This window comes from Diabrotica virgifera, chromosome 7, assembly GCF_917563875.1.
Source record: "Diabrotica virgifera virgifera chromosome 7, PGI_DIABVI_V3a".
Lineage (NCBI taxonomy): Eukaryota > Metazoa > Arthropoda > Insecta > Coleoptera > Chrysomelidae > Diabrotica > Diabrotica virgifera.
This window is the reverse complement of record NC_065449.1, coordinates 236,006,464-236,024,112: the sequence shown is the minus strand read 5'-3', so window position 1 is coordinate 236,024,112 and position 17,649 is coordinate 236,006,464. Positions and strand designations below refer to the sequence as shown.

Sequence of the window (17,649 nt, the reverse complement as noted above, 5' to 3'; positions counted from 1 at the left end):
TACAATCTCAAAACATAATTATGATAACATTGTTTATTAATGAAAAGATTATTTTTTTCAGAAAACTATTGCCTTGGATTTAAAAAAATATTTATCATACCATACCTATATCTGATGTCATATTTACAAATATTTATATACCAGGTGGTGAATCGTCAAAAATTTTTGATTTCCTGCTTCTTTAATTATTTTATATCAAAACGCATGATAAACTATTTAATTTAATCAAATTGTGTTTTGACTAGGAAAGTTTTGGGGTAGTTCTGATTTCTTTCATTATATATGTATTTTGGACTACTAAATCCGAATATGAGGTTTGCCGACAAAATTTCGTAACGGAACATTTAGTAAAGCGCAAAAAAAGCAAAAAATCTCCTTTTTTTCGCTTTTTCGCTTAAATATCGAAAATTGTTAGGTAACTTTTAGTTAATGGTCTCTTAACAGAAATTAAAGTAGGTACTTAAAATTCTCTACAAACATCACTATTTACTTTTTTTTTTCAAACGAACCTTTCCGTATAAAGTGCAAGTTGAAAATTGACAATTTTTAACGGTCTCTACAAAATCCACTCTTTACATTTCAAAACTTTATTTTTTATTAGAATACTGTCATTTGATAAATTTACATCCTCCATCATGTGGAGGAAGCTGATATCCGATATCCTAATTATCACAACAGCCCTTAGATTGCACCGTCAAATGAACATGTGATAGTGGTGGGGGAATATATCGACTTTCCGGTCATTTTAATTAGCCTGTGTAGTCCTAACACAAAAAATGTATTTTTTCTGAAACCAGGAAAAGGATAGGTTTTGCAAAGGTTCTAATACCCTCATCTGGCGGTTGAAAAAATCCTAATGGACCAAATCTTATTTCTACATGCGATGAGTGGTTGTGATACTACTTCTGCATTGTTTAATCAGGGAAAACTGAAATTTCTCAAGTCCTGCAGAAGAGCACATACTTGCAACCAACCATTGAGGCTTTTAAAGACCCTAATGCACATCAGGATGAGAAGAATCTATATGGAAGAAAAAAAGAGACCAGTCTGAAAGATTTGAGATACAGACAATACGTATCTTCATCATACAAAAATAAGACCAATATTTTCTCATTACCCCCTACCGAATCTGCTGCACGAGAACATTCACTTAGAATTTACTATTAGGTGCAGCAGTGGTTATCTTTATATTAAGACACACCTGACGAGCAACAAAAAGATCCAATTGATTGGGGTTGGATAAAATCTACTAGTGGTTTCGTGCCAGTGCCAACCACTTTGGACTCTGCACCAAACTCACTACTATGGTATATTTCTTGTAAATGTAAAAAGGGCTGCCAACTCAATTGTTGATGCAGGGAGTCGGGAGTCTATTTTCCCCAATTTACACATCATGCGAAGGACTGTGTGACAACGTTATCCCCCGAAAGATAGCTCTAATATATACGTAGAAGTGACTGAAGAATGAGACAGTGGTATGTAGAATCTCATAAGTTATTTGGTAATCATTCATCTCTCCTTTATATATGATCACAAGTCAGTATCTCACTACCTATTTTATTTTCGGAGAGAACGACCCTTGATGCTGACGATGGGGCAATCAGACCCTGAGCCAGGATATGATGCCATCTAAGAATCTCAGCACAATGCGGAAGGTATGTTTAATCTCACAATATATTTTGCAGTCGTCACAGAACCATCGGAGAAGTACATCCAGCACCTTCTAAACGACAAGGGTTCATATAATTTTATATTATACAATATTTTGTATTTTAATTTGTTTTGTATTTTAATTTGTAATATTAATAATCACGATATTTTAAGTTTTATTTTATTAGATACCTACCTTTTGTGATACTGAATTTGTACAATTTCGACCTTTTTTTTTTCTTGTTAATTATTTGTGCAGAAAACTAGGAGAAATTTATCAAATGACAGCATTCTAATAAAGAATAAAGTCTTGAAATGTAAAAAGTGGGTTTTGCAGAGACCGTTAAAAATTGGCAATTTTCAATTTGCACTTTAGACCGAAAGGTTCGTATGCAAAAAAAGTAAATAGTGATGTTTGTAGAGAATTTTATGTACTTTTATTTCTGTTAACAGACCAGTTGTTAAAAGTTAACAGTTTTCGAGATTTAAGCAAAAAAGTGGGAAAAAGCAGAAATTTTTCGCTTTTTTCGCGATTTACTCAATGTTCCGTCACGAAATTTTGTCCGCAAACCTCATGTTCGGATTCAGCAGCCCAAAATACATAACATAAAATGAAAAAACTCAGAACTACCCCAAAACTTTCCCACTCCGTGCCTCGTAGAGTAGAAATTAACTGAATTAATTTGTAAAGGACTGAAATATGCATTGGAAACAAATGTTTATTGTTCTATGAATTAAACACATTTCAAATATTTGCGAAAACACAATACATTTACCAGAGTATTTTTATATAAGTTGGGCCCTACGTAGAATGCCCATAAAGTGTTGCGTCTGGTCCTATTGAGGTTGTATATTAACAATATTTAAATTATTAATTTTTTTATTTTATGATGTATCATCATCATCATCACATTTACACTTCTAGCGGAGTGTGGAATCAGTCTGCATTAACATTTTGATTTTACAATTGGTTGTGTGACTTGGCGTCTTCTACAATATTTCTCCATTTGTTCCTATTTTTGCTTATGGTTGTCCATTCTCTAACTCCAAGCTTCTCTAGGTCCGAAATTATCTGCAACGTCACTCCTAGGTACTTTACGTGTTTCTTGGGTATTAGACACGCTCCTGCACATTGTAGCTCCACACTTATCTGTTCCCTTTCCCCTTCAGAATGATGGTTTCGGTCTTCTCTGCCGCGAGTTTCAGTCCGTGCTGTGTCATCTATTTCTTCACGACAAAAAAAAATGAAGAACTCACGACACTTAAAGTTTTAAAAGTTTTGAACATGTTGACAATTATTGTGAAACTGTATGACTTAGCAGTAAACTAATAGTTTTTGTTAATCTTCGATAGGTTTTGTACAATCTCAAAACATATTTGATGATAACATATTTTATTAATTAATAGATTATTCTTTTCAAAAAACTATTGTTCTGGATTTAAAAAAAATATATCATACCATGCTGGCAGATAGTGCGAAGGGGCTCCAAAGGATCATGGATAATGTTGTAGAAGCATGTAACAAATATGGCCTAAAACTAAACTTTAAGAAGACAAAAATAATGATCATTAGTAAAAACACCAACATAAACGCCCAAATTACCGTAAACAATACACCCCTAGAGAGAGTACAGAAAATATGCTATCTGGGCTGCAACATTAAGGATACTTGGGATCATAGCTACGAAATAAGAACTCGTATTGAAAAAGCCAGAAGCTCTTTTAACAGTCTTAGGAAAATTATGTGCAACTTGTCTTTAAGTATCAATATACGCATAATAATTCTTAGATGTTACGTCTTTAGTGTCCTCCTCTCCGGAGTTGAAAGCTGGAGCCCGACAGAAGATGGCATAAAACGGTTAGAGGCGTTTGAAATGTGGTGCTACCGACGTATGTTGAGGGTCTCATATATACACCACACAACTAATATAACTATTCTCCAGACGCTAAGAAAAGACAAAGAAATAATTAACACCGTAAAGAACAGAAAATTGGCTTACTTCGGCCACATTATGCGTAATGAAAAATACCGGCTCCTACAGTTGATTCTACAAGGCAAGATTGAGGGCAGGAGAGGCTCTGGACGTATACGTATATCCTGGCTGGCCAATCTTAGAAAGTGGACTGGTCTAACGTCAACTGATCTATTTCTAACTGCCGAAAATAGAATAAGATGGGTCAATGTGCTCGCCAACATCTCCAGAAGATAGGCACCTTTAGAAGAATAGAAGAATAGAAGAATATTTATATACCCGGTGGTGAATCGTCAGGAAACTAAATTGGAAATTTTAAACTTTTGAATTTCTGCTTCTTCAATTAGTTTATATCGAAACTCGTAATGTGATAACTATTTATAGAGGACTGTAATCTGTAATATGTATTGAAAACAATTCTTTAAATTCTTTTACAGGTTAAACACATTCCAAAACTTAACAAAAATAATATACATTTACTTGAGTATTTTTATTTGCTAGACCACACAACTTACAATCAACAAACAGAATATGGAAAGAGTCGAGCAATGTACATACATATCTGGGCACCAATTTAAAGAGCCAATGTGACCACTCAAGCAAAAGCAGCATTCGTTAGAATAGGACCCATTTTGAATAGTCGCTTGGAGTAGCCTTGGAATAGCCTTACTGCCAAGCAATAGTATTCCTATAACCGGGATATTCTAATAACCGATCATTGGTGGCCAGTAGAAACCTTTCGGGACCTCAAATTTCTATTCCTTAAAGCGGGATATTCTTTTAACAGGTATTCTAATAAGCAGGTTTGACTGTATTTACAGTTCTGCTCTACGGAATGGAAGCGTGGACAATAACTGTTGCATCAATGAATCGGCTCGAAGTATATTCGAAGCTCTATTAGTAAAATGATGTTGAAAGTAGTTAGAACAACTGGATGAACTTGCTCCCATACTAATAGCGAAAGAAGACACTGCAAGAAAACTCTACGTCAACCTGGCTCAAAGACTAAACGATAGGTACTAAAACTGCAGCAATGTAAAGCAGGTACATTTACACACCACTTGAAGGTAAATAGATTGTGTTCTAGGAATCTTCTATAAAACAAGTATTAGAACAAAATATATTTTTGGTGCGGTATAGGATACCGCATGTCAGAGGATAAGGGTTAAACTAGTGTTTCACTGACTCTGGTGTCTAAAAATCAAGAGCGTAGCATGAAGCAAATTTTCACTCTTCCTCCCAAAATCCGACTTTATGTATTTCCAGTTTTGTCGTATGGAATGAAGCTGTGGGCAATGACCGTAATACTAAGAGGATGGGTACGTATTTTCGGCTGCAATGCTATTCAAATGGGATTCATTTTTTTCGAATCCTGAGAAAACTAATAAGTATGTTTGAAAAATTTAAACGCAGAATGAAAGATTGCGTTATTAGCGAGGGTCGAAAGTCCCTGAGAACTTCTATAATGTTTATTTTAATAAGTTACAGAAGTGAAAAACTAAGAGAAAATTTAGTGTCATTTTTAATTTCAAAGATCTCATTCAAAATAAACTTTTTATTTATTCTAATGGACTTTTGGCCCTCGTTAATAATTTAGTCTTTCATTCTGCGTTTAAATTTTTTAAAAGTATATATTAGTTTTTTCAGGATTCGAAAAAAATGGACACCATGTCCGTGGTAATATTTTCCAAATCTATCTTTGTCTTACAACGCACTCAGTCGAATAGAATATTGTCAGCATATTGTCAGTCAGACATTGACAATCAGTGACAATTTTAAATATTTGACATGGCATATGGCATCGGGAATATTTTGAGTTGTTGATTGAATAATATTGATATATAGTGTATTTGATAAATAATTGATTTAAGACGTGAACTTAAAAAGTTATTTATTGTGTATTATTTGTGGAAGATCCAAGCAGAGAATACATCAGGATAATATATTCTGTGATCCAAGTATTTTGTTGTTAAAGATGTTCAAAATTGTCAGCGTTCCATAGTAACAATATATTACTAAAAAGTCACTTTAACACTTTTCCTCTTTTCTCGATAGACTATTAGTTTTTGTTGCACATATAAATTATTACAATTATTGAATACATAGTAGTTAGTGAAAAAATTATCAGTAGCAATTGCACAAGAGTTCTGAAATTATTGAATTTTTCCCGAGTGACACTTTGACAGTTTTAATTTCACGAGCCGAAGGCGAGTGAAATTATGTCAAAGTGTCACGAGAGCAAAAATTCTATATTAATTTCAGAGGTCGAGTGCAATTTGTTGCGATTATTTCATGAATAAAACTGTTCAAAACCAAAATTTTATTGTAATTTATTTATGTAAGTACCATTAAACACACAGTTTTTATAAATATTTGACGATTGAAAGTCATCACTTTTATAATTTTTAAAACATTAAATTGTCATTAATGTCACTGAATGTATTTTTTCGTAGTAACGAAGGGCATCTGACGTAATATACTTAACGACGGGAGATTATCAAAAATTATCGATTTAATTCAGGTTTCTGTAGCTTTCCATTGGTCAGAATCTCCTATGAAAGAAATAATCACATTTATTAACATGCAAATTATAATGACATGCAAATGTGGCTGTATATAGTTTATTGTCCGTAGGAAGATCGGAGGTAAATAGTAGATACAGGATCGGCCCAAGAACGCTACCTTGAGGAACGCCTGCCTTTATGAGATGTAGACCGGTTATCTCGTCTTCATATTTTACCTGGAAATATCTTTCTTTTAGGTATGAGTATAGTATGTCATACATATTCTGGTGTAGGTCCCTTTTTAGTTTATAGAGTAGTCCCTGATGCCACACCTTGTCAAAAGCTTGACTCACATCGAATGCAGTTGAGCAATATTTTCAAAAGAGTCTTGGATTAATTCTACCAGTCGATAGATCTGTTGAATTGTTGAATATTTGCCTCTAAATCCAAATTGGTGTATCGGTAGAAGTTCTTTTTCTGCAATAATTTTCATCAGTCTCTTAGCTAGTAATTTTTCCATAATTTTCGACATGAGAGTCAGTAGACTTATTGGTCGGTATGAAGTTGTTTCGTGTTGAGGTTTACCAGGTTTAGGGATTAGTATTATGTATTTGCGCTACCTTCCATTGCGCAGGAAAATAGTTGAGTCTTATGACGGCGTTAGTAAGGTAGGTTAACATAAGTATTCCTTTTCGCGGTAGTTCTTTAATAATTTTTTCAGTGATTAGGTCGTATCCTGGAGTTTTTTAGGGTCTAGCTCTGTTTTTATAATGCACCGTACCTCATCTGATGTAATATGTTGTATTTGCTCATCTGATGGTATTTGGGCATCAAGAAACGCTATAATTTCGTCATCTGTATCTTCTCTATTTGAGAGAGGTTTGAAAACTGTTTCAAGATGTTTAGCGAAAATTTCTGCTTTCTCTTTATTTGTTTTTGCCCAACTTCCATCAGGTTTCCCTATCGGTGGAATAATATGTTCTTTGGGTTGCTTTAATTTTTCAGTTGCTTTCCATAAGCTCTAATTTGTATCCTTTGTTGACGTTAGGTTTTCGACATAGTTTGGGAAGCTCTCATTTTTAATGCGTGATAGGTAGTCTTTTAAACGTTTCCCTGCCCTCTTATAATTGGTTTTATCTGCAGGGTGTCTTGTGTTTTGCCAGATCTTTCTTAAGTGGCGTTTCTCTTTAATCTTCTCCCTTATACTAGGAGGACAGTGACTTCTATTTTGGGTTCTGACCAATGGTGGAGTTGATTCCCACAAGGCATACTGAATTAATTCTGTAAATTGTTGTACTTGGTTTTCCAATTCTTGGTATGCTTTTAAGGATATATGGAGGTTTACTTCATTTTCTAATATTTCTCTAAATAGGTTCCAGTTGGTAGCATGATTATGGAGAATCAGTGGTTTTGGTTTTTCTTGGATATTTGTATGAATCGTAGCTTGTATGATCTGAGGCAATATTATAATTAGGTTCGATGGTTAGATAATTGTTGGAGAATCCTTTGGTCACAAAGAAGTCAAGGCAATCTCGGTATTTCTGAGGGACTGTAGGCCAGTTGGTTGGTGTATAGGTAGACAGATGATTTAGGTGTAGTTCTTGAATGACTTGATACAGGATAAGAAACAAAGGAGTACAAATAAGAAAGTTATAGGGTGTCAAACTTAATCAAAAAATTTGGGTGGCGGAATTTTGTGCCGGTGAGTGTATTTAAGACTACAAGAGAAGGAAAATAAAAAACATGTTATACTTTTTTTGTGTAATCTAGACAAATTTGAATATTAAAGTGAATAAATAAAATGCGCCATATTGTTGTACAACATATTCTAAAAATGAACTTAATCGGACGTAGGTCATGGTAGTGCTGTGTAAACTTGAATTTGGTAGTTTAATTTTTCTAGTAATCCAGGAGTAATATCAACTTCCACATACTCAAACCCAACACCTCCAGTAATAACTGGTTGGCTAGGGCCTTTGTTGAGGTCTGTTATCTGAAAAAGACAATAACAAAACATCAGTGCATTCTTAAAATTTATTCAAAATAACGATTAAGCCAGTTTGTGCCAGGGCATAATTTTATCAGTTTGATTTAGCAGATTTTCAATGTTATGATCGTTATGAAATCTTTTGCATTGGATTTGGGAGAGCTTCAGGAAAAGGTTGACCTATTAGCTAGAGGGACAAATGAAACTTGCATTGTTGTAGTATAGTCCAGGGCGCATCTGTTTTGAGATGGACGTTGAGAGGTGACTCAAATTTTTTTTGCAGAAATTGCTTGAAAATAACTCAAATAATAATATTTGAGTTATCCTCCCACTCAAAATGGCCCGGAACATTGTTTAAATAATCAAAATGTCAAAATATGAAGGAACAATTCGATTGTATTTTAATATTTTAATTCCACAAAAATCAAACTAATTTGATTATTGTTTGTGAAATATGGTTTAAAAAATTGCATATGTTTAAAAATAATAAACTTTTATTCACTATACTGCGCGTAGCACCAAAAAATAATGTTTATTTAAAAAATTGCTGACGACGTCGGAATCAACCGATTTTAATTTTGAAAATTGCAAATAAAAGGTACAGTGTTCTTCTATACGTAAAAAAAATTCAACTTGCTGTCTGCTTCATTTTCAGTCCTGCAACATTTTGAAAAAATGAATTTTTTGCGAAAGCTGGATTGCAAAATTGATATTGCAAGATCTATTAAGGGGGGGTATGGTTTGAAATCAACATATCAAGCACATTTTTGTGAATTTTTTTCGAAGCTGTAGTCCAATTATTTTATTTTTAAATTAAATAATCATATTAAGTACAATTCGAAGAATATTTAGAAAAAAACTCAATCCAAAATATTGAAAAGTAAGCCATTGGTGAATTTTGTCAGGCAGCTCACAAAAGAATGGATTTTGGGGAGGACATGAGAACTCGTCACTAGATCATACGAAACAAAAAATTCAAAAAGATTTAATTATCTTATGAGTTTCACGAGGTCACAACGTCGAGTTTTTTTTATTTTTAATGATTTTTGAATTTTTGGTATCACTCAGAAATCAAAAAGAAAATGAAATTTTTGGTAAAAATTTTGTGAAAATCAACAGATTTATTATAAAATAAGCAAAAAAAGAAAAGTATCTCGACGTTGTTACATCATGAAATGTCTAAAGAAAATCTGTGCAAAATATCAGGTAGATCGGCCGAGTAGTTTTTCACTTAAGCGCTGGTTTCCTCGAAAGCGGTGCCGACAACCTCCGATCGTAACACTGCGATGAATGACATCATAAAAAACTGTACCATGCAAAATAATAGCGTTGGTTTCCAAGGATGCGTTGGAAGCCACCGCTTGCTGAGCTTGCACATTCCATTGCCCCAGTGAAGAACCTTGAATTTTTCACCGTAATCTGACGTAATTCATCGCAAAGCTACGATCGCTGTTTGTCGGTGCCGCTTTCGAGGAAACCCAGGCTTTACAATGTCCACCGCATTTGAAAAAGCAGTTTTGAGAAAAATGCCTTTAAAGTTTTGACAACTGCATCTTCATCTTCTTATTTGTCTGCCAAATCGTAAAGTGATGCACATTGGAATATGTTCTTTGAATCGAGCAGTAATCTACAAAAGAGAAGGCGAACAGTTGTTTAACGTTTCTCACTATGCTCAAGCGTGCTGGCGCGAAGTCGCGGCAAAGCGAGTCGAAGGTAGAGATATTCAACACCCTGTATCTCTGGTAATTTTACTACGATTATTTTGAAATTTTCAGAGAGTATTCTTGAAATTATGCACTTTTATTTGAAATAATAAAAAAAATTAAATATTTTAAACCATACCGCCCCCCCCCCCCCCTTAAACCGACCTTAATGAACTTCGCAGTATTGTTTTCCTAAGTCATAAAGTTTTTCTGGGTAAAATATGAAGGTCCTAAGTGTAGCATAAATGGTTGAAAAACGTAAAATGCGAATACTTGATTTTTTATCGTTTTTTCGCAATTATTGCTATTTTGCAACAAGAGTGGCAATGTTTAAAATTTTTAACGAATCATATATTATAGGAAATTTAATTACGCAACTTTTATGTTAGTACAACTTTTCTAGGAAATGAAAACTTTTAAAGTTATAATCAAAAAACGAAGAAAAAAATCGAATTTTTCCTTAATTTTTTGACATTTTGAATATTTAAACAATGTTCCGGACCTTTTTGAGTTGCAGGATAACTCAAATATTATTAGATGAGTTATTTTCAAACAATTTTTGCAAAAATATATGAGTCACCTCTCAACGTCCAAATGTACTATTTTTACAGATGCGCCCTGGTCTATGTAGATAACGGGCACCAGTTACCTCGTAAGTACAGCATCATCAATGCAATATTCGCGTTCGGCGACTCAAAAAGCCCGATATAATAAATTTCAACTATTTCCATAACGGATTTTCAAAAAACTCCAGCGGATGACGTAGTTATCGGTCACCAGGTACCCCGTACAGCATCTTCGATGCAATATTCGGGTCCAGCGGCCTCAAAAACCCCAAGATAATAAATTTCAAATATTTTCAAAAAACGATTTTCATAAAACTTTAGGGGACGACGTAGATACCGGGCACCAGGTACCTCATACAGCAACTTCGATGCAATATTTGTGTGCAGCGATCTCAAAAACTCCAAGATGTGCCCATGTGCGTTTTTATCTTAGGGGTGGTTTCCACCCCTTCTCGTGGATGGAAAATTTTTTGGTCAAAATAAGCACGGAAGTGGCTAGGGAATCTAATTCTAAGCAAAAACTGTTCTATATTTTTTTCTTGAAACTTGAACAGTTTTTGAGTTATACGTTGTTGAAAATTTGCCATTTTCATTAAAAAATGTTTTTTGCGAATACCTTAAAATTATGAATCTAACGGAAAAAACTACATAAAATATTTTTGTAGCTTATAAAAAATCAAAGAGAGTCGTTCCTTTATAGTCTGTTCGCTAAACTCAGACGCAACTTTCTAGATATTTTAGTCGGTAATTTTGCCAATTTTAGCAAAATTGGCAAAAAATAATTTTTAAATAGTTAATAATCACTAAGTATTTAGTAATTTTGCCAATTTTTGCAAAATTGGCAAAAAACAAAAAAAATATCGACTAAAATATCTAGCCAGATGCGTCAAGTTTAGCGAACCGACTATATAAATTTTTTAGTTATAATACAAAAAGGGATATGGTAGGTGAAAAAAGATTTTTTTTTGGTGCATGCTCAAATAGTTTTTTTCAACTTAAAATAACAGAGAAATAGTCCATTTGGGCATAGGGCTAACAATATTTTGTAGTCCTTGAAAAGACCTTTAAAACTAGCACTGTTAAAATGTAGATTACGTTCAAACTAAGCGAGATATGATGAAAAAAAATGATGATTATTTTATTTTGAGAGAAAATGCAAAAATTGAACCCCTCATCCGCCAGATTTAAATGCATCGTTTTACTTCTGCAATACTTTTTTTATAGTATTATATCTATGTTCAAGGAAGGCTTTAAAATGCATGGTTTTGGAAAAAAAAATTAGATAGAAATTAGAAGTTTCATTAAAATCTTCTTTGCTTCCATGTAACTCAAAAATGATAAAGAGATACAGTAATGAAAGAAAAAACAAAATTGTTATCTGAAAAAACCCTATATTTTTGTACTGTATGTTTTTTTCGTCATCAAAAGGATTTTGATGAAGGTCAATGTCTGAAGACGGACACGGCCTAAAGAAGAAGAATTAATAATTTATTGTTATTGTAAAATACATACCAGTATACACGTAATCTTTGAAGTAAATAGATTACCAGTGGAAGGATAACGTACATGTATTGATTCAAAAAAATTCTTTGAGATTATTTCGTCATTCCGCAAGTTTCCTCTGAAAAATAAATTTAAATATATTAAAAGGTGAGTCTTTTAGACTTAAATAATAGTTATTTATGAAACAGTTCGTGAAGTATGCTTTTTGCAAACGCACGCGATATTTAGAGTACGCGATGTATAGCGAGTGCTATACATCGCGTAAGTTCGCAAAATGTACTTCACGCACAGTGTCATACAATATTTTATCTACGATAAACAAATAAAAAAACTGTAAGTCTTCGTCATTGGAATTCATTTCTATTCTACAATTTTTAGAGCTTTGATATTTAAAAATTCTAACTTCTTTCAAACCACTAAACTGTCAAAACTTTTGTTGTAATTTATTGCTCATATTGTCATCTTCATGAAAACGCGAAAGTTAAGGATATTTGATTATATGAAAGTGTGCCAAAAACAGTGCGAAAAAGTAAATCCTATTTAAAATACATTGTTAATTCACGCACACTTTAAACCCTTCACGCACTGCTATTTATAATGACAGTTTTCACAAACTAAAAACTTTTACATAATAGGTTTGTTCTAGCATCAGTTTCAAACGGTTTGAAACCATCAGCGAATAGCGGACCAGTGCGAGTAGAGGGGATGGCACTGGTGACTGTATTATGTTTTCTCATTGATCAACTGTTTGCTGACGGTTTCTGACTAGTTTGACTGTTTGCTAGAACAAACCTAATATGACATAGAGTAGATAAAAAAATTTATAATATATCTACTAACAACTTCTATATTGCAAACAGAGGTAATAAACCTCCTTTACAAACTGAATTAGATAAGTGATTCTTGATATAACCCTAATTGTTTCGTTTACGCAAATATATTTATTTTTCCTTTATAGCAAATAAAATACAGTGATGAGCGCGCTAATAACCGGCAAAATAAAGCAAAATATAGAAAACATAATACATTGTGCAATAAAAAGAGATGAAACTAGTAGAGGTGAAAATTATCGTTATAAACGTATAAAGAATTAACATTACATTACATAGTTTTCCACCTTTAGACGCCCATTTTATTTTATAAAATTCTACTGTCACGGTGACAGTTTCCATACTCCTCTGATACGTCCAAAGGTGGGAAATTATGTAATTTAATGTTAATTTATACGTTTATAACGACAATTTCCACCTCCACTAGTTTCATCTCTTTTTGTTTCGCAATGTATTATGTTTTCCATCTTTTGTGTTATTTTGCCGATTATTAGCGCGCTCATCACTATATATCTATGTTAGCCCAGTAAATGAACGGGAAATTCGGCGATACCGTGTAATTTTCAGGGGCAACTCCGAATTGCATGAAAATTTGGATTTAGGTTCTACTTACCCTCCACTTCAAAGTTGAAATTGTGCCGTTGGTTGCTTTTACTTAGGGGAGACAATCAGCCCTTCACGGGGGTGAAAAAAACATACGTTCAAAATAAGACAGGAAATGGATAAATTGACTAATCAACTTTTGTTCTATAGAGTTTTTTACGTAAGTCAATACTTATTCAATACTCGAGTTATTTGCCATTGAAAATGTTGATTTTTCGACAGAAAAAACTACGTTTTCAGACGGTTCTTCGCAAATAACTCAAAAAGTAAATATTTTATCGAAAAATATATCCTTAGCAAAAGTGTAACTTACAAAAAACCCAAAAAAATGGTGTATCAGTAAAGTCTATCAATCAAATAAAAACAAATTTGTAGCTCATGAAAAATACGTTCTTATTCGTCTAATTCCAAATCGAATATTTCAAGGTGAAATCACCGAAAAAATAAGGACTTTTCGGGAAAAACCCATTTAAACTTTTTTAAAGTGTTTATAAAAAGCTTTGTTTTAATTGTTAACAAAAGTTTTAGCATTAAAAATAAGCGAGTTACGCTCAAAATAAAGTTGGTCCTCTTTTTTTGTAAAAAATCATGAAAATCTCTCCGTATTTAGCTCCCCAAATGAAATTAATCGCTACCGCTTTACAAACAATTTACTTACCTATCTATTTTTTATATGATCTGTCAGTCTCACCGGTTTAAAGTGTTTATTTTTGAAAGGGCTATAATTGAGAAAGCTTGATGGGTCAGTAATCACGAGTTTATGCAAACTTTGAACAGCCATATATTAACCAATTTTTTTCTTACGGAGAAACAAAATGAAACTAGTATATTTATAATAGCAGAACCTACATTTTTTTACTCTTTAAGATTTTTCTTATCACTAATACTTTTTAAGTTATTTTGAAAAAATAAAATTTTTCAAAAATTTTTAGAATTTTTTTTAATAATAAAATTTTTCAAAAATTTTTAGAAATTTTTTTAATATAAAAGCAAATGTTTTCAAAAATAAGCACTTCAAACCAATTAAACTTAAAGATCATATAAACAATGCACATACAGTTAAAATAGATGGTAAAGCCAAACGATTAATTTCATTTAGGGTGAAATAGAGGTAGGTTTTCCCGATTTTTTTTTTACCAAAAAAATGGGACAATTTTTTTTTCAGTGTAACTCGTTTACTTTTGATGCTGTAGACTTTTGTAAAAAAGAAAGAAAAAGAAAGAAAGCTTTTCTTCGATACTTTAAAAATGTTAATAAAATTTTCCCGAAAAACGCTTCTCTCTTCGGTAATTTAGCGTTGAATTATTCGATTTGGAATTAGACGAATAAGAACGTATTTTTCATGAGCTACAACTTTGCTTCTACTCAATTTGTAGACTTTACTGGTACACCATTTTTTTCCTTTTTTTTATAGGGTACACTTTTGCTAAAAATATTTTTTTCGATAAAATATTTACTTTTTGAGTTATTTGGGAAAAACGGTCTGAACACGTAGTTTTTTTGTCGAAAAATCAACATTTTAAATCGCGAATAACTCTAAAAGTATTGACTAACGTAAAAAACTTTATAGAACAAAAAGTGCTTAAAATAAGTCAATTTATCCATTTCCGGCCTCATTTTAAACACGCGCTTTCACCCCTCGAGAAGGGGTAAATGTCACCCCCCAAGTAAAAGCAACCAACGGCACAAATTCAACTTTGTGAAGTGGAGGGTAAGTAGAACTTAAATCCAAATTTTCATGCAATTCGGAGTTGCCCCTGGAAATTACACTCCAAAACGGTCATTTATTGGGTCCATACCATTATTGGGTCCATACAAATTGGCATGTGTTGAATGAAAGCTCAATGTGAGACTCTCAACACAGACCCCAGGTTTGACCTGGGCACATCTGAGGAGACACTTATAAAGAGCATCTCTGAAGTGAAATGGAGGAACTTGATACGTCACTCGACACAGAGGAAAATCTAGATGGACAACTGTAAAATGCTATAATAAAGGCATATGAATCAAGTTTTCCATTGATACGTGAAACAACCACTAGAGATCTTCCCTGTTGGAACAAAGAGTTGGCTAAACTTAAAAAAATGGTCAGACAACTCTTCAATAAGGCCAAATGTACAGTTAGCTAAGACTCCTACAATAGTGCCCAAATAGGCATTACTCGTATGGTGGCCAAAAACACAACAAACAACAGATAACGCCAAGCTGCAAAAAGTACATCGGCTAGGTTGTCTGGGAATCATCTTTAGAGGCGATGTTGAACCTTCCTCCTCTGCAGTTCTGCATAAGGGAAGCACTATAAACACCGCCTTAAAGCTGCGACAGACACAAATAATGAAAACTCTCGATAAAGTGGGCTATCTAAAAATCTTAGAAGAAATTCCTTTGAATGTTACGTAGGCCCACAGTGATGGCAGTCAAATTCGACTTCGAAACAACCTTTGAAGTGGTAATAAAAAACCAACAAATGAGTGAAACAGATGAACCGAAACTGGAAGAAGGTTCACTCGTATGGCATAAGGATGGATCTAAGATAGATGAAAGAGCAGGAGTGGATGTTACGGGGCCCAATTCCAGGCTATCCAAATCTCTTGGAAACGCCCCAACTATCTTTAAGGTAAAAATACATGCCATTACTGCTCAAGAATGTCTCAACCGAGACACTTGTAGAGAAAGTCTTTATTTTATCAGATAGACAAGCTGCCTTAAAGGCTCTAAAGTCAAAAGTTTATGAGTCAATGTTAATTTGGGATTGTGAACAATCCCTCAAGAAGCTGGCGGAACGTAACAAAGTAATTTTGATATGGGTACCAGGTCACAAGGGAATTGCAGGAAATGATGAAGCTGATAGCCTTGCAAAAGAAGGGGCTAATACCACATTTCAAGGTCCAGAACCCTTCTGTGAACTATCAATTTGTGTTTAAATTGAAAAATATGTTTTTACCAAGAAACTACCTATCCCTCTGAAAATATTCCTGATTATACTTAAATGCATTACTTACGGGTTACTCATGGATGGGCATGCTATTCTATCCTCACATTGAGTATGTGCTACAAGACAACTCACGACACCTAAAATAAAAATAGTAGTTTTAGACATTTTGACAAACGTGAAAATTGTGATTTTAGTGGTAAACTAATAGTTTTTGTTAATCTCTGTTAGGTTTTATACAATCTCAAAACATACTTAATGATAACATATTTATTAATCAAGAGATTATTTTTTTCGTACAAATATTGTCCTGGAAAAAGCTACATATTATTGACAAGATTTTATATCATATTATTTGTACAATATCACATGATATATAAAGAATAAAAAATACAACAATACTTAAAAACACGAGTGTTTGACCAATGCATACTCCCAATTCTTACCATGGACCTTGACCTCAGCAAACATGGATAAAAAATAATGAAGACATAAAGAACCATGGAGAGAGCAATGTTAGGAGTCAAATTAACAGACCAAAAAGCAAAACACCTGGGTAAGAAATAAAACAAAAGTCAAAACGCAAGACAACATATAGCCAGGCTAAAATGGAGCTTCGCAGATCATAACGCCAGACAAACTGACAATAGGTGGAATGCGACGATACAGATACTAAACAGAAGCGAATGGAGGAAACCGGGGGAAGCCTATGTTCAAAGTTGGACGAATTAAGGGCAAAAGAAGAAGAAGAAGAAGATCACCTGATATCACTTTAAAGCGAGGATCCAACGGCATGTGGAGCGGCCCTCTTCATCGATTTACAGTTGGCGAAGAGAAATAGAGAATAGGTAATAGAAAAAGGAAAAATCTAAAGCAGGGAACATACGACGTGTGAAATACCGTTCTTTCCCTCAATATTTCTGGTTTTTGATACGGCTAGGCAAAACCCTAGAATTATGGTCGGTGCGGGAATTTCCATCATTTTTCGGTAAATCAACATGGTTCAAAAGTAGTCAGAAGCTGAGACGTAGCAGGTATTTACTTCTCCAACCCTTCCGACGTGGCTAGGGACTGGTATGGTCAGTGCCGTGGTAATTATAATATGGAGTGTTCTAACGACGTTGTGTTGGAATTTTTATTACTGTATGAATTAACCCAAAATTTCTACCAGCAACACTAGGGGCGTACAACAGACTAAACTAATCCTACCCCCGATACTCGAGGGGACACGCTTCATCGGTATGGTCCGACCAAATTTTTCAATAATCCGGGATCGGTGAACATGTAACTATATATATTACATAACAGGACCACAAATATCAACAGGATTTGTAACATCAAAAGGATGACAAGGATAAAGGATAACAAGCGAGGATGTTGCCTGTCCCTCACTTTATT

The 17,649-nt window shown here is 33.7% G+C and overlaps 1 protein-coding gene across 1 annotated transcript; it reads right to left on the bottom strand.

Annotated features, from left to right (window-relative positions):
* Nucleotides 1-7,873: 7,873 nt before the first annotated feature.
* LOC114325730 (uncharacterized) lies at nt 7,874-16,487 on the bottom strand. The gene is made up of 3 exons (XM_050656331.1): nt 16,322-16,487; nt 11,896-12,004; nt 7,874-8,120 (listed from the first exon to the last, which is right to left on the bottom strand). The coding sequence occupies exons 1-3, from the start codon at nt 16,417-16,419 to the stop codon at nt 7,983-7,985; spliced, it is 345 nt and encodes a 114-aa protein (XP_050512288.1). The 5' UTR covers nt 16,420-16,487; the 3' UTR covers nt 7,874-7,982.
* Nucleotides 16,488-17,649: the final 1,162 nt, after the last annotated feature.